The following is an 18611-nucleotide window of genomic DNA, read 5'->3' as shown; positions in this document are numbered from 1 at the left end:
TATATATATATATATATATATATATATATATATATATATATATATATAAACTACGTAATTTGCTGACTGCTGTTACTGTCACTTACGTTGCAAAAATTAGAAAAATAAATATTTTTTTACAACGGCGAAAATAGATGTGTCTACTAATACTAGTCATAACTCCAACCACTTCAATTTGGTCCAGCTTATTTATTGCCCTCCCACACCAGTTTCCCTTTAATGAATTCACTTTTTGGACTGTATTATAATATTAAAGCACAAGAATACACAATGTCTACTAAAAGTCATAACATTGTATATGGTAAAGAAGCACAACCACAAACATATTAAAAACAACTGTTATAGAAATTACTGCTTGCACTTCATAAATCGTTTGCAGCCACTGTCATGTGTCAAGGAGAGTCGCTGTTGAATCAGGGTGAGCCACATTCATCCTTTAGAACGTGACACCCATTCATGTATTTGAGAGTAAGCTGTCACTTCCACTACCTTAGCGCTCAGCTAGAAGATTGGCCCCAGGTTTATTCCACGTGAAAATTCACTACACTTAAGTTACCTGGGGGTATTTTTCTCTCACATACATGTCCACAGTTTCCCGCGTTATCAAGGTGGCGTCAAGAATGCATGAAGACAAGATTCTTTCATTTACATCCATTCTCTAGCATTCATGTGTAATCAACAGCCCTCTATTCACAAACAAGCCACACAGACCTCTCCATTGATTACCCTGGTTCAGTCCGTTGACAGCACGTCGCCCCCTGTATACCACATCCTTCCAATTCATTCATTTCATGCATTCTCCTGCCTGTTTAGGTGGCAACCAACTAAATCTTTTTCACTCCATCACCAATTAATCTCCCCTCCACTTCCAACACATATCCTTTGTCAACTTCTTGAGCATTCTCTCTATATGTTCAAACCATTTCCATACCTCTCCAACTCTCTTAGCCACACTCTTCTTATAACCACAACTCTCTCTTCGCCTTTTATTATTTATTTGATCAAACTACCTCAACGCTTCCTGGCTTCAAGCATATCATTTCTAACACCTTCACCCTTCTGTGTACATCATATATATATAACCCATGCCTTGCATCCATACAATATTGGGACTACATTACCATGAGAAAATCCCATTCTCACTCTTCCAGATACTGAACTCTCTTTCCACATGTTCCTCAATGTTTGAAGAAGCTTTATCCCCTCACCTACCCTATGAATCACTTCCATGATTCCATTCACTCCCATGTCCACTCTCAGGTATCTAAAACATACCACTTTTCTTCAATTTTTCCACATTTTTAACCTCATACCGCATCTAACATGTTTCTCTGCCCTGCTAAACCTGCTTGTCATTACACTGTGAGTGAAAAGTCACCTCTGGAGTGGCTGTATCATTATCAGTTGACAAAAGATGGAAAGTTGATGGCCACACAATAATCATGTGATGCAGCAGCTTGCCGAGTACTTCATGGTCTTCCTAGTGGTGGGGGCACACAAGCAGCCAACTTTTGAGAACAAAAAACTAAAATAACACCTATAAAAGAGGGAAAGTGAGCCAATATTGCAGTTTAGGGCAAGAGGGTCAAGTTTGGAAGTTAGCCTGGTACAGTTTATAAGTCAGACTGCTCTCAACTCACCTATGTCAAGTAAAGATATAGAGCAAGAACCACCCCAAATGTGAGAGCAGTACTCCATACAAGGATGAATCAATCTCTTGTATAAGTGAAGCAACTGTTCAGAAGAGAAGTTCCTACATCTAAACTGGACACCCAATTTCTTAAGAGGCAGACTTAACTATTTCCATAATGTGGGGTTTCCAAGAGCGTGGATATCACAGTAATACCAAGAAGGTTTGAGCCAAGAGATGGAATCATAGAGCCATCAAAGGAGAGGCGACAGGTGTGAGAAGTTTTCGCGAGTTTCCAATTGAGAGATGGGTAGAAACTGGGTCCTGGAAGCATTAAACTTAACAAGATTTTGTCTACCCCACTAAAAAATCCTGTCCAAGTCTGAGTTTATCGAGGAAGCTGTGTTAAGAAGAGATGCAAATGAAAGAGAAAGGAGGAAGCAGAATTGAAGTATGTGGCTGAATGCAGTGTTGAGTCATCAGCATATGATTGCAATTGATTATCTGAGGAGAGGAAATCATTGAAAAAAAAAAGAGGAGGAAAAATATAAGGAGACAGGACAGAACCTTTAAGGACACCACTGTTGATGGAGAAAAGGGGTAGGCTGATCCATTAACAACCACAGAGACAGATCAGCTGGAGAGGAAGCTAGATATGACGGAGCAAAGTGAGGGAAAGAAGCAAAAAGAGGGGAGCTTAGAGATAAGACCCTGATGCCACACCATGTCAAAAGCCTTAGGTATGTCAAGAGCAATTACACATGACTCCTAAAAATCTTTCAGGGATGATGACCAAACATTAGCAAGTTATGAATATCACCAGTGGATCTCACCTTACAGAAGCCATACTGGTTATCAAAGAGAAAACTGTGACTGAAGAGGTATTTAAGGATATGGGGGTTAAGGATGGATTCAAAGCCTTTGGAAATACATACAGGACTCCAACTGCATGTGGTTATACCACAAAGGAAAAACTGCATTTGGTGAAGCTGTATTATTGTCAATGGACAAAAAGGAGTACAGTTTTTTGAGGAATTTCTCATTCTAAAGGGGTCCGTCATTTCCCCTGCTCCTAACTGAAGCCTTACCATAAAGCTGCACGAGCTCCATAAAAGGGGTTCCATCGTTGTATGGTTAAAAATCAATTCTAGCATAACTGTAAAGGGCAAGAGTGGGGTACAGTGCTGCTCATGCTGTCTCTGCTACCATAAAGGGGAATATTTTACTTAATTATTCAACCTGGATGGCCTATGAATGTTTCACACTCAGCAACACTAACTGCTACAGCATGGAGGTCCAAGTTACAAGTACAAGGTACAAGGAGAGAAAAGGACTGTAACTCCTTTCATAAAAATTCAAGGAAAGAAAAGGACTAAAACTCATTTCATAATAATTTATTATAAAGTGATACATATCTTACCAAAATTAAACTGTAAACTACCAAAGATAATACAAATTTACAGCTAACTATCTAGTAACAATCTCTTGAATTTTCAATCTCCTCCTGGACATGTATGACTTCAGCATGTTGGCATATTTCCCTTTAGTTAACTATCCATCAACTTATAACCTTGTGTTTCTCCTGCTGAGAGGTTTTTGGAAAATCTGACTTTAATATATATAAAATACTGACTCATAGCATGACTAACATCTTCATCTAACTGACTGAGTTCATAATCTAAAAAGGGGTTTTTGCTGTTTCATTGTTGGTATGTGTAGACCTGAACGACGACGTAGCCGACGAATAGCCTCACGGAGGTGCTTGGGCTGCACTGGTCCTACCTCCCCTTGTGATTCCATCACATCCAAGGCTATACATAATAATGAAAAAATAACAAACCATGCTTTTTGAGACATTATCAAATAAAAATGTTTCGATACTAGAAATAAAAATATAATTTTTTCTGAAATAAGAATTAATGAACCAATAAAGGGTGTTAGATCTAGGAAAAAAATTGTGAGATGGATGACTGTATGGGACAATTTGGAGAAGAGAGTGATGTGTGGGTTTGGAGTCTCAGGCATCAATCACAACAGAAAAAGAACATGTACATGGTATGTATCACAGCAGGTATAAGTAATGGAAGTACATACTTCAAATATAAATAATGTATCTATATCTCTTCGTACATATGACTGGTACAGATACAAAGATGACAGGGTATGATTAATATGTTCCTAGAAGGAATATGATAATCATTGTGAATGAGGTGTGGTCTAAAATAGGATTTGTTAAAAATTATGTCGTAGTGGTATACACTTTAGCCTTTCACCAAACCTGGTACAGGATAAAAATATGAATGAAACAATGAGACATAAGAAATCTGTTGGGTTGACTACTGAAGATCTGACTTAATTTTCAGGAGCAGTTATATGAAAATCTAATGAGAGAATCCTAAGACATACAATGTGAATCTTGTTTTATAGAATAAAACACATTCAGAAAGTGTGGTTGACAAAAGGAATGTAAAGACAAGGTGTAACAAAGAGGGTAAGTGTACAGTGCTTGCAGTAAGATATCAAGGCCAGACTCATACCTTGGTAATCCTGACATGGAGAGTGTAAGATGGCTGTGGGCAAAATTGGGCACCCTTAAGTCAAGATGATAGCATTGTCCTTGACATTTGCTGTTTACAACATACTAGAGATATATGGTGTGTGGCAGAGGAAATGAAAGAGAAGAAAAAGCTAGAAGAAACTACTCTATAAGCAACCTGAAGCAAATGCACCATTGGAAATGAGTGTGGGGGCATGCCTGCATCTTGGGACTCCGGGGTGTAGCAGTTAGTGTTCCTGACAGTGATGCATTTATGGGCTGCCCAGGGCCGAGCACATAGGTTCGAATCCTGGTTATGGCAGTTGGTCCACAGTCAACCCAGCTGTTTATCCACCCCTGTGGGTTGGTCAATAAAATGGATGCCTAGCTCAGGCTAGGGTATATATTTTTTTCATACATATTCGCTGTTTCCCACTTTAACGAGGTAGCATTAAGAACAGAGCACTGGGCCGTAGAGGGAATATCCTTAATTGGCCCTCTTCTCTGTTCCATCTTTTGGAAAAATCAAAATGGTAAGGTAGGATTTCCAGCCCCCTGCTGGGTGTATATATATATATATATATATATATATATATATATATATATATATATGTAGGTTTGCGGCAGGGGTGTGTGATGTCTCCATGGTTGTTTAATTTGTTTATGGATGGGGTTGTTAGGGAGGTAAATGCAAGAGTCCTGGAAAGAGGGGCAAGTATGAAGTCTGTTGGGGATGAGAGAGCTTGGGAAGTGAGTCAGTTGTTGTTCGCTGATGATACAGCGCTGGTGGCTGATTCATGTGAGAAACTGCAGAAGCTGGTGACTGAGTTTGGTAAAGTGTGTGGAAGAAGAAAGTTAAGAGTAAATGTGAATAAGAGCAAGGTTATTAGGTACAGTAGGGGTGAGGGTCAAGTCAATTGGGAGGTGAGTTTGAATGGAGAAAAACTGGAGGAAGTGAAGTGTTTTAGATATCTGGGAGTGGATCTGTCAGCGGATGGAACCATGGAAGCGGAAGTGGATCATAGGGTGGGGGAGGGGGCGAAAATTTTGGGAGCCTTGAAAAATGTGTGGAAGTCGAGAACATTATCTCGGAAAGCAAAAATGGGTATGTTTGAAGGAATAGTGGTTCCAACAATGTTGTATGGTTGCGAGGCGTGGGCTATGGATAGAGATGTGCGCAGGAGGATGGATGTGCTGGAAATGAGATGTTTGAGGACAATGTGTGGTGTGAGGTGGTTTGATCGAGTAAGTAACGTAAGGGTAAGAGAGATGTGTGGAAATAAAAAGAGCGTGGTTGAGAGAGCAGAAGAGGGTGTTTTGAAATGGTTTGGGCACATGGAGAGAATGAGTGAGGAAAGATTGACCAAGAGGATATATGTGTCGGAGGTGGAGGGAACGAGGAGAAGAGGGAGACCAAATTGGAGGTGGAAAGATGGAGTGAAAAAGATTTTGTGTGATCGGGGCCTGAACATGCAGGAGGGTGAAAGGAGGGCAAGGAATAGAGTGAATTGGAGCGATGTGGTATACAGGGGTTGACGTGCTGTCAGTGGATTGAATCAAGGCATGTGAAGCGTCTGGGGTAAACCATGGAAGGCTGTGTAGGTATGTATATTTGCGTGTGTGGACGTATGTACATGTGTATGGGGGGGGGGGGTTGGGCCATTTCTTTCGTCTGTTTCCTTGCGCTACCTCGCAAACGCGGGAGACAGCGACAAAGTATGAAAAAAAAAAAAATATATATAGTTAAGAGTAAATGTGAATAAGAGCAAGGTTATTAGGTACAGTAGGGTTGAGGGTCAAGTCAATTGGGAGGTAAGTTTGAATGGAGAAAAACTGGAGGAAGTAAAGTGTTTTAGATATCTGGGAGTGGATCTGGCGGTGGATGGAACCATGGAAGCGGAAGTGGATCATAGGGTGGGGGAGGGGGCGAAAATCCTGGGAGCCTTGAAGAATGTGTGGAAGTCAAGAACATTATCTCGGAAAGCAAAAATGGGTGTGTTTGAAGGAATAGTGGTTCCAACAATGTTGTATGGTTGCGAGGCGTGGGCTATGGATAGAGTTGTGCGCAGGAGGATGAATATGCTGGAAATGAGATGTTTGAGGACAATGTGTGGTGTGAGGTGGTTTAATCGAGTAAGTAACGTAAAGGTAAGAGAGATGTATGGAAATAAAAAGAGCGTGGTTGAGAGAGCAGAAGAGGGTGTTTTGAAATGGTTTGGGCACATGGAGAGAATGAGTGAGGAAAGATTGACCAAGAGGATATATGTGTCGGAGGTGGAGGGAACGAGAAGTGGGAGACCAAATTGGAGGTGGAAAGATGGAGGGAAAAAGATTTTGTGTGATCGGGGCCTGAACATGCAGGAGGGTGAAAGGCGGGCAAGGAATAGAGTGAATTGGATCGATGTGGTATACCGCGTTTTTTTGCTTTGTCGCTGTCCCCGCGTTTGCGAGGTAGCACAAGAAAACAGACGAAAGAAATGGCCCAACCCACCCCCATACACATGTATATACATACGTCCACACATGCAAATATACATACCTACACAGCTTTCCATGGTTTACCCCAGACGCTTCATATGCCCTGATTCAATCCACTGACAGCACATCAACCCCGGCATACCACATCGATCCAATTCACTCTATTCCTTGCCCTCCTTTCACCCTCCTGCATGTTCAGGCCCTGATCACACAAAATCTTTTTCACTCCATCTTTCCACCTCCAATTTGGTCTCCCACTTCTCCTCGTTCCCTCCACCTCCGACAAATATATCCTCTTGGTCAATCTTTCCTCACTCATTCTCTCCATGTGCCCAAACCATTTCAAAACACCCTCTTCTGCTCTCTCAACCACGCTCTTTTTATTTCCACACATCTCTCTTACCCTTACGTTACTTACTCAATCAAACCACCTCACACCACATATTGTCCTCAAACATCTCATTTCCAGCACATCCATCCTCCTGCGCACAGCTCTATCCATAGCCCACGCCTCGCAGCCATACAACATTGTTGGAACCACTATTCCTTCAAACATACCCATTTTTGCTTTCCGAGATAATGTTCTCGACTTCCACACATTCTTCAAGGCTCCCAGGATTTTCGCCCCCTCCCCCACCCTATGATCCACTTCCGCTTCCATGGTTCCATCCGCTGCCAGATCCACTCCCAGATATCTAAAACACTTTACTTCCTCCAGTTTTTCTCCATTCAAACTTACCTCCCAATTGACCTGACCCTCAACCCTACTGTACCTAATTACCTTGCTCTTATTCACATTTACTCTTAACTTTCTTCTTTCACACACTTTACCAAACTCAGTCACCAGCTTCTGCAGTTTCTCACATGAATCAGCCACCAGCGCTGTATCATCAGCGAACAACAACTGACTCACTTCCCACATACACATACACATGTATATACATACACGTCCACAAGCGCAAATACACATACCTATACATCTCAACATATACATGTATATACACGCACACACACATACATATACACACGTGTACATAATTCATACTGTCTGCCTTTATTCATTCCCATCGCCACCTCGCCACACATGTAATAACAACCCCTCCCCCCTCATGTGTGCAAGGTAGTGCTAGGAAAAGACAACAAAGGCCCCATTCATTCACACTCAGTCTCTAGCTGTCATGTCATAATGCACCGAAACCACAGCTCCCTTTCCACATCCAGGCCCCACAGAACTTTCCATGGTTTACCCCAGACGCTTCACATGCCCTGGTTCAATCCATTGACGCCCACACATGCACATATACATACCTATACATTTCAATGTGTACATACATATACATATATATATACACATGTACATATTCATACTTGCAGCCTTCATCCATTCCTGTCGCCACCCCACCACACATGAAATAGCATCCACACACACACCCTAGCAAGGTAGCGCTAGGAAAAGACAAAAAAGGCCACATTCGCCCACACTCAGTCTCTAGCTGTCATGTGTAATGCACCGAAACCATAGCTCCCTTTCCACATCCAGGCCCCACAGACAATTCCATGGTTTATCCCAGATGCTTCACATGGCCTCTATTAGGGCCTCAGCTGCCTGTACCATCTCAGTTAACATAAAAAAAATTATGGTTTCTTCATAAGTAAAGAACTGCTAAATTTTAGAGGAACTGCAAGTAAACAGAACTGGAATTAAGACTATTGGGGTGGATTAGGGCCTCAGCTGCCTGTGCCAGTCTCATTTAACATATAAAAAAATTATGGTTTCTTCATAAGTAAAGCTGCTAAATTTTGGAGGAACTGCAAGTAAACAGAACTGGAATTAAGATTATTTTGGTGGATGTGGTCACTGAATGAATCAATTCTTTATACTGGAGGAAATAATATGACAAGGATTTCATGGCTTATACAAGGCTATGATAAAGTAGACCTAGAATTTGATACATTATAAGATGAGAATAAAAGAACTGCCAGTATGTCACTGCTATGGTACATATTAGGAAGGTCAAAATCATGTCAATGTCGTGACTCGTTAAGACCATACCTATGGCATTCTTTAACATTACAAGTTAAGAAGCAATACATGTTTGACTATGTGGTAACAAGCTTCATGTCTAATTCTAATTGTTGTGTATAAAGGCAAAAAGCAAAACATCTTACCTTCCTCAAGAACTTCACCAACGAAAACTTTAGCAATGCCAGACATGGCAATCACAACATTTTGTGACACAGAGCATCCAGTGATGGTCTGCATAACCTGGTGGTAATCAAATTCATGCATTAAATAGCTAAAGTAATCCCTATATTCTTAATAGATAACATCATAAGACATGGTTCAAATCATAAGTAAATTCCTAAAAAACTAGATCAGCTACTAATGAACTTATTAGTACTTATTCCTTATACTTAGTAACTTTAAAGTCACTGTTAAAGCTATCAGGCTCACCAAAGTAATTTCTGAACACTTCCACATTTTTCTGCCAAAGGGCTATCCTTGATGTTAATCAATAAAAGGCTTATTTCATAGGGGAAATTTTTTAATGCTAAAATTGGAGAGCCCAGAGGAAGCTAAGTTGTCTCTTATAAACACTTACCCTAAACCAACAGAAAGACACGTTTCAAAATATTCATATGTAAATGCTTTAATTCTGTCCACCTTGAAAAAGAGAGGAGTAAGGGATTACGTGATCACACCTTTAAGTTTTTAAAACTAACTGATGATGTAGACAGTGAACAATTTTCCAAGAGATGTAGGAATAACGTAACCACAAGACATAACATGAAATTAAGCAAAAAACATATTAGAAAATACTATATAATAAATAATATATGAGAGGTGGATGAATGCAAAAAATTGGCTGAGGACATAGTTAACGAAAACAGCATACATAAATTTAAGAAACTGTATGAGAGTAGAGAACATTCAAGAGATGAGGGCCCCAAGAGTGTAAAACTCCCACCCCTTACAAAACAAATAAGTAAAATCAGATGTTGTAGGTAAGGTAAAATCAGACGTTGTAGGTAACTAATGGTAAAAGACAAAAAACAGTCTTACAAAACAGCTAGAATATCAAGGGTGTTCCAACTAGACAGTTAACAGCAGACAAACAAACAGCCTTACAAAAAGGAGCTAGAATATCAAGGTAGGTAGTAGGTGGTAGGAAGCCAATGACCAGGGAGGTATATTGCGATGATTAACCACCTGGATATTGGAAGGGTTAGTGACAGCATGAGCCAACACTTCAGTGGATGTCAAGTTGTACTTCTCTGACCCAGATAGCTGTCTTTCTTTCTGCCTCAGTCACATGTGTACTACTGTAATTCAGTCCACACATACAAACTTTCCTTGTCATACATAACACTTGACAACATTTAACTCACACAGTTCATTCTTCATAACTCTAGATTTTTCTGTGGCAAGCACTATGCACTAGCCCTCCCTTTTGGCAAAATGGTAGGAGCAATAGATAGAACGAGTAGGTAGTAACATTTAGACAAGAGCATTAGGAAAAAACATTAAGTAGAGATAAAGGGTAGGAACATTAGGGAGGAGCATTAGGTAGTAGTAGTCAACAGGAAAATTAGGTAGGAGCCTATGCAAACACTGCATTAGAGTTGCCCTCTGCCAGTGGCCTGTTAGTGATGAGGCACTAAAGGATATGAAGCAGCACAGGTGTTCACTAGATATGGAGACTATTTCTATGGACACCCCCCACTAAAGGATACAGGTGCGAACAGGGGTCATAGATATAGATAGATAGACATATTAATATCAAGGGTGAAGGAACTAGACACATACTTACTCTCTTTATTGCAGCCTTTGGGAATGCTGACCTGCGATACATCTCATACCGGTCTAACTGGTCTTCTGTGAAGTTGGAGACCAAAACTCTGAAAATGTATCATTAGATTTGAATATCACATACTACTGTTTAAAATTTTTCTTTAATTCAAGCTCATGTCATAAGAAATAATTTACTACAAAACAAACATCTTCTCAAGTACAACAAAAATTTAATAGTATCCAGGACACTTATACACATGAAGGTTCCATATTGTACTTAGAATACTGCCAAATAGGATGCTAACTTATTTAACCTGATAAATCACTAAAATCAGCAAGGAAGAACAAAGTCCTTCACATCAAATCACTCTAGAAGCTAAAACAATTTGTGAAATTATCATTGGAAAGAATCAATTTCAAAATAACAATTACACATGATACTAACTGCATTCGTTCTCTCTCCTCTTCCTCTTGTTCTCGTTTACTTTTACCCTCTTTTCTGCGGTCATTTTTGTTGCATCCAGGTTGTGGAGTTGCTGGTTTAGGAAGTAGGATATCTCCGCCATCACCAACATCTACATCTGTTTCTCTCCCAGGGGTCCACTCTCTTCCTGGAAAAATTATATATAACAATAGTAATAGAAGGTAAAAAGAATAACTTTTAGAACAGTGAATGGAGCATAGCATTCATGAAATATGCAACGTGCAGTCTACATTCTTTACAAAACAGTGTTTTGTTCATTAAGTTCTCACATATATCCTGTCACATATCTTCTACCTTTTATTAAGTGCTTCTCCTACCCACTTTGTTATTCTGTCACAAGTATCCCTTAATACTTATCTTCCCTCTATAAAGCATAAGGCATCTTTGGTATATGAATCTGGATGTAGATATAGAATCATTCTGGAGGAAGTGAAGTGTTTTAGATATATATACATACATATATATATATATACGTCCACACACGCAAATATACATACCTACACAGCTTTCCATGGTTTACCCCAGACGCTTCATATGCCCTGATTCAATCCACTGACAGCACGTCAACCCCGGTATACCACATTGATCCAATTCACTCTATTCCTTGCCCTCCTTTCACCCTCCTGCATGTTCAGGCCCCGATCACACAAAATCTTTTTCACTCCATCTTTCCACCTCCAATTTGGTTTCCCACTTCTCCTCGTTCCCTCCACCTCCGACACATATATCCTCTTAGTCAATCTTTCCTCACTCATTCTCTCCATGTGCCCAAACCATTTCAAAACACCCTCTTCTGCTCTCTCAACCATGCTCTTTTTATTTCCACACATCTCTCTTACCCTTACGTTACTTACTCGATCAAACCATCTCGCACCACACATTGTCCTCAAACATCTCATTTCCAGCACATCCATCCTCCTGCGCACAACTCTATCCATAGCCCACGCCTCGCAACCATACAACATTGTTGGAACCACTATTCCTTCAAACATACCCATTTTTGCTTTCCGAGATAATGTTCTCGACTTCCACACATTCTTCAAGGCTCCCAGAATTTTCGCCCCCTCCCCCACCCTATGATCCACTTCCGCTTCCATGGTTCCATCCACTGCCAGATCCACTCCCAGATATCTAAAACACTTTACTTCCTCCAGTTTTTCTCCATTCAAACTTACCTCCCAATTGACTTGACCCTCAACCCTACTGTACCTAATTACCTTGCTCTTATTCACATTTACTCTCAACTTTCTTCTTTCACACACTTTACCAAACTCAGTCACCAGCTTCTGCAGTTTCTCACATGAATCAGCCACCAGCGCTGTATCATCAGCGAACAACAACTGACTCACTTCCCAAGCTCTCTCATCCCCAACAGACTTCATACTTGCCCCTCTTTCCAAAACTCTTGCATTCACCTCCCTAACAACCCCATCCATAAACAAATTAAACAACCATGGAGACATCACACACCCCTGCCGCAAACCTAGTTTCACTGAGAACCAATCACTTTCCTCTCTTCCTACCCATACACATGCCTTACATCCTCGATAAAAACTTTTCACTGCTTCTAACAACTTTCCTCCCACACCATATATTCTTAATACCTTCCACAGAGCATCTCTATCAACTCTATCATATGCCTTCTCCAGATCCATAAATGCTACATACAAATCCATTTGCTTTTCTAAGTATCTCTCACATACATTCTTCAAAGCAAACACCTGATCCACACATCCACACACACACACACACACATATATATATATATATATATATATATATATATATATATATATATATATATATATATATTCTTTTTTCCTTCAAACTATTCACCATTTCCCGCATTAGCAAGGTAGCGTTAAGAACAGAGGACTGGGCCTCTGAGGGAATATCCTCGCCTGGCCCCCTTCTCTGTTCTTTCTTTTGGAAAATTAAAAAAAAACAAGAGGGGAGGATTTCCAGCTCCCCGCTCCCTCCCCTTTTAGTCGCCTTCTACGACACGCAGGGAATACGTGGGAAGTATTCTTTCTCCTCTATCCCCAGGGATAATATATATATATATATATATATATATATTTTATTTTTTTTTTTTATTATACTTTGTCGCTGTCTCCCGCGTTTGCGAGGTAGCGCAAGGAAACAGACGAAAGAAATGGCCCAACCCACCCCCACACACATGTATATACATACGTCCACACACGCAAATATACATACCTACACAGCTTTCCATGGTTTACCCCAGACGCTTCACATGCCTTGCTTCAATCCACTGACAGCACGTCAACCCCGGTATACCACATCGCTCCAATTCACTCTATTCCTTGCCCTCCTTTCACCCTCCTGCATGTTCAGGCCCCGATCACACAAAATCTTTTTCACTCCATCTTTCCACCTCCAATTTGGTCTCCCTCTTCTCCTTGTTCCCTCCACCTCCGACACATATATCCTCTTGGTCAATCTTTCCTCACTCATCCTCTCCATGTGCCCAAACCACTTCAAAACACCCTCTTCTGCTCTCTCAACCACGCTCTTTTTATTTCCACACATCTCTCTTACCCTTACGTTACTCACTCGATCAAACCACCTCACACCACACATTGTCCTCAAACATCTCATTTCCAGCACATCCATCCTCCTGCGCACAACTCTATCCATAGCCCACGCCTCGCAACCATACAACATTGTTGGAACCACTATTCCTTCAAACATACCCATTTTTGCTTTCCGAGATAATGTTCTCGACTTCCACACATTCTTCAAGGCCCCCAGGATTTTCGCCCCCTCCCCCACCCTATGATCCACTTCCGCTTCCATGGTTCCATCCGCTGCCAGATCCACTCCCAGATATCTAAAACACTTCACTTCCTCCAGTTTTTCTCCATTCAAACTCATATATATATATATATATATATATATGTGTGTGTGTGTGTGTGTGTGTGTGTGTGTTTATAAGTGGATGGGCCATTCTTCATGTTTCCTGGCGTTACCTCACTGACACAGGAAACCGATTAAGTATAACAAATATAATATAAATAATAATAAATATATATTTCATATAACTTTTTCATACATATTCGTCATTTCCCGCATCAGCGAGGTAGCAGTAAGAACAGAGGACTGAGCCTTAGAGGGATATTGTCACTTGGCCCCCTTCTCTGTTCCTTCTTTTGGAAAAATTAAAACTTCAGGGGAAGATTTCTAGCCCTCCGCTCCCTATATATATATATATATATATATATATATATATATATATATATATATATATACTGTCAAACATTCATCATTTTGCATCTCATAAAGTTCCCCCCCTTCAACAACCCTTCCCTCTAGATCCTTCAGTTAGACAAATGATCTAAATCACTTAAGATTCATACACAGAAGTTCCAGATCCTTGTCTGCATAGTCCCCAATAGTTCTGATTTTCTTTTCCTCATTTAATTGGAATACCTATCCACTTGGGAACAGTATAAGCATGATCTTTGGAAGAATACCAATATTTCAGAAAGACTCAAATAAACAATTTCACTAAACATGCATTTTTCAATACGGAAGATAGCTACAGCATATAATGTATTAGTTTATATCTTACAGCTGGTAATAGTGACTTTGTCTATAATGAGGTTACACCAAAACTAAATATTCACCTTTGGGTCCTGTGTTATACAATCAATCAATCAATATGCTGTAGATAATCACTATAAACATTTCAGCATTATAAGGGGGTGGAGATGAGCAAAGTAAGCAAGCACTTTAAGACACTCTTCACACAAAATCATGAATAACTTTAGCACTGACCTGGTGGTGTACTGTCACGACCTGGTGTAGAAGTGTCCCTTCCAGGTGTTGTGCTATCTCTGCCTAAAGAAAAGTATTATTAAACAGTGAGAAAATGAATCTGATTTGCATAATGTTTAACCTTCCAACCTTTTTTTTTTTTTTTTTTTTTTTTTTTAATTTTCCAAAAGAAGGAACAGAGAAGAGGTCCAGGTGAGGATATTCCCTCAAAGGCCCAGTCCTCTGTTCTTAACGCTACCTCGCTATCGCGGGAAATAGCGAATAGTATGAAAAAAAAAAAAAAAATATATATATATCACATTATCAAAAAAAAAAAAAATAAATGATAATAATCCATCCGGATATGCAATACCTGCATGCTCAGGGGTTGCCAACAGTTGAGCAAGAGGGTCACTCCCAAGAGGGGTTGACTGTGAGTCACTGACATCTCGAGAGTCGGTGTTATCCACATCAGAAAAATCTGAACAATGACTCTCAGACATACTTAAGGATCGATTTCTGACATCTCCACCTCCTGCGCTATCGGCATCAGAAAACTCCTCTGTGTCTGTAGCATCCATAACTTAAAGGAGACACAACATGATCCAGAAATGAGAAAAATATTAACAGCAATATTCAAATAGTTATACACCAAATACACAATTTCCTGAGTAATATCATCTTATAACTACAATATATTTTCTATACAAGTGTGCTGTCTAAAAGTTCTTATGTTACTACAGGTATTACAATTTTTGTCAATACTGATGTTAGAATCATGACATCCCTTAAGTAAAATACCTTAAGTACCCATGACCACAACCTGATTAGAATCACCACATCCCTAATGTAAACTAACTTTAGCACCCATGACCACAGCTTAATTACAATAACCACACCCCTAAAGTAAATTACCTTATGTACCCATGAGCAAATCCTAATTTGAATCACCACATCCCTATAGTAAAATACCTTAAGTATCCATAATTACAGCATAATTAGGATCACTACATCCCTAAAGTAAACTATATTAAGTAACCATGACCATATCTTAATTATAATTACCACTTCCCTACAGTAAGATTCCAAAGTACCCATGACCACAGCCTAATCAGAATCACTAAACCCATAAAGTAAAATACCTCAAGTACCCATTAATAAAGCTTAAGATTTTTTTCTCCATGATATATCCCATCATTCCGCAAAGAAACAGAAAAATGTCAGTAATGTATAAGTTTAGCTCCGCAGTTATTGGCTTTGTGAAACTGGTACTTCTGTTTTAGGAACTTTTAGGTGCTTCATACCATTCATAGTGATTAGACAAATGCCTATCTTATTTTTCATCTTAACTAATCTCAAATAAGATGATAGTAATATCTCAAAAAAATGATGGGTTAGTTATTGTAAAAGTAAGTAATACACTTGTAAGAAGCCAACAGAAAATATGAGAACCTCACACAACCTTAACAGCAATAAAGGTTTATCGTAATGTTCAATATTCTAGATGAAATAGACCAGTCACAATAATGAAAACATACCACTACGACACTGTAAACATACACCACAGGGAAATCCGTAATGGGAGATGATAACATACAGCTCAACTATCATCTAAAAAGCTATATCAATGACAGGTTCTTATCGGGAATAATGACATTCTATTTGTATATTTCCTGCTTTAACAATTTATCAAATCAAACTATCATCATACTGAAATACGTATCGTTTAATAAAGAATATTCTACATCATGCATAGTATATGATATTTTATCCTCTACATACAACACTAGCACTGCAAATTACTCAAAGAAAACTAAAACATAATAAGTTATGTATAAAAAAGCGGTTCCAGAAAGCCAACCTATGATACCGTTGGGTAGTACGACCAATTACTCAAGGGAAATGTTTATTTTCCCGGTGGCAAGTCAATATTTCAGAACTGGTCGATCAAGAGGTCAAAGAAGTGTTATACAGATACTATTTTCTCATATTTTTCGGGTTTAGCACCAGAGTTGGTTTTGGGCAAGGGTGACTGGTTCGAGGGTTTCAAAACGAACACTTTCCCTGCACTCCAATATGGCCGACGATTCCCGTTCCCACCTGGATTGATGGAATTAATGTTTCAGCTTATCTTCTCGAAGTTTTTATAATTTTCTAACAAGAGAGTCGATGAATTGACTACTAAGAAGGGGCAACATCAATGCAAAAACATCTCAATAACAAACTTACAGACATAAAGTTCATAATTTTGTCATAAAAGTTAGTTAGATATTAATATCGTATTACTGCCTCATCTAATCGGAGAAATTACACCAAAGAGACATTCATCTCAATTACAATAGATTTTAAATTCCTGATACTAAAATATGAAAAAGACAAATTTAGGGTGCTATCAAATACCAAATAAATTAACTATTCTTAAAGAAATATTCTCAATAAATACGCAATTATGCTTAATCATTCTTACAAAATATGCAATTATGCTTAATCATTCTTATCAAATACACAATTATGCATAATCAATTGTGTCCAAGTCCCCTGGGGATTTCGGCATTAAGTAACCAAATCACACCCCAGATGCAGTGAAAGTAATGACAACCACCCTGCGTTGGTATAAGGACCAACTCAAAGCCATTGGTCACTAGGAGCTCATTTTCTGGCAGCAACATGTGGTTGCAACTTGGCGTGAAGGTTTTGTGAATTGTGTAACCTCCCTCCTCGTCCCTTCACTACCCATTACGCTTGTAACTATCGAATTCACAGAGCAGATGGCGTTCAGAATGAACTGGCCTTATGAGCCGCAAATGCTACCAAATCTAGACATCAAAATGCACCAGAGGCAGATTAATGATGTGGGAGGCCTGGAGATGACTGATTCCAGTGAGTTGATCGTCTGATTAAGTTCATTACCTTATGTATAAGATTCTGAATCATCATGAGAACATAAGCACACAAAGATATAAAACAGTAACTTGAATATTGCATCGAAATTCTCCGTGTATCGGCGGGAAAATATTTATTGGCATGTAGGATTAACGTTTTTATACCAAGGGGCCTTACCAACGCCTCCCACTTTTTGAGGTACTACCTCGGGACGTACAGCACTGCCTACGGCAGAACAACCATGCGAACAGACAACATCCGCCTCCTTTACAGCAGCACCACGGGACTCCTCCCTCGCCCCCTTCTGTTCCTGTATCACCCCCATTCTTGATCACCTCTTTCTGTTCTCATACCACCTTTGGCTGGTGTTATATCAGCCTCTTGCCTACACTTCCTTGAACATTCCAAAAATTGCTATTACCAATGGTGATGCTGCAAGAAGTAGGAGGTATAGCTGAGGCCTCACGATGAATCGAGACGTTTTCAGATGGATATGCGTCTTGGTGTATGTTGCTGAACAACTTCAGACATGATGGCAGTGCACGGCTTTTATGGCCTATGGGATTACCCTATGGTTGCCCCAAATACCGAGATCATTTACCAATCCCAGACGTGAGTTACGACTTTTATATAAAGAGGCTGTGCAGCAAACCTAAGTTGTGCATAGCTCCCACGTAATTTACGCCACATGGGGTCTGAAGTATTATAGCAGGCAAGAAAAGTTGAATCGATGTAGGAAACGACGTTGTTTAAAGCTCTAAGTTATTCACGTCAGATAGCAACCGGCTGTATCACCGTCATTAGAGGAACCCTAGGAGGACTATGGCTGTGGGCAAGAGAGGATGCAGGGGATTTTTTACCTTTTCGTAAGGACCTACCGAAATAGGCCCATATGGATTTGAATTCTGGTCGCGGTACTCGGTTCAACCTCCCGCAGGTGCTGGTCGTTAAATTGGATATATCTTGATTAGGACATTCATTTGCCCGTACGGTCCTAGCTAATAAAAAAGTTTAATAGAAAGCAGGCACG

General features: G+C 39.7%; 1 protein-coding gene across 6 annotated transcripts in view; it reads right to left on the bottom strand.

The window, feature by feature from the left end:
- Nucleotides 1-3008: 3008 nt before the first annotated feature.
- Taf11 (TATA-box binding protein associated factor 11) overlaps nt 3009-18611 on the bottom strand; it is a 34794-nt gene continuing 19191 nt past the window's right edge. The window contains exons 1-7 of one of the 6 annotated variants that reach the window (XM_071670396.1): nt 17301-17382; nt 15072-15281; nt 14720-14782; nt 10883-11048; nt 10457-10544; nt 8814-8910; nt 3009-3441 (exon numbers count right to left, since the gene is read on the bottom strand). In XM_071670396.1, coding sequence (XP_071526497.1) covers nt 3302-3441; nt 8814-8910; nt 10457-10544; nt 10883-11048; nt 14720-14782; nt 15072-15281; nt 17301-17367 — 831 coding nt within the window. In that variant the 5' untranslated portion in view covers nt 17368-17382 and the 3' untranslated portion in view covers nt 3009-3301. Of the gene's footprint in view, nt 3442-8813; nt 8911-10456; nt 10545-10882; nt 11049-14719; nt 14783-15071; nt 15282-16236; nt 16374-16559; nt 16805-17165; nt 17206-17300; nt 17383-18611 lie in introns of those variants that run through there. The other 5 variants (XM_071670398.1, XM_071670400.1, XM_071670395.1 and 2 more) reach the window with 5 other exon arrangements.

This window comes from Panulirus ornatus, chromosome 15, assembly GCF_036320965.1.
Source record: "Panulirus ornatus isolate Po-2019 chromosome 15, ASM3632096v1, whole genome shotgun sequence".
NCBI classification, from domain to species: domain Eukaryota; kingdom Metazoa; phylum Arthropoda; class Malacostraca; order Decapoda; family Palinuridae; genus Panulirus; species Panulirus ornatus.
Note: the sequence above shows the minus strand (reverse complement) of the source record. Positions and strands in the feature narration are given on the sequence as shown.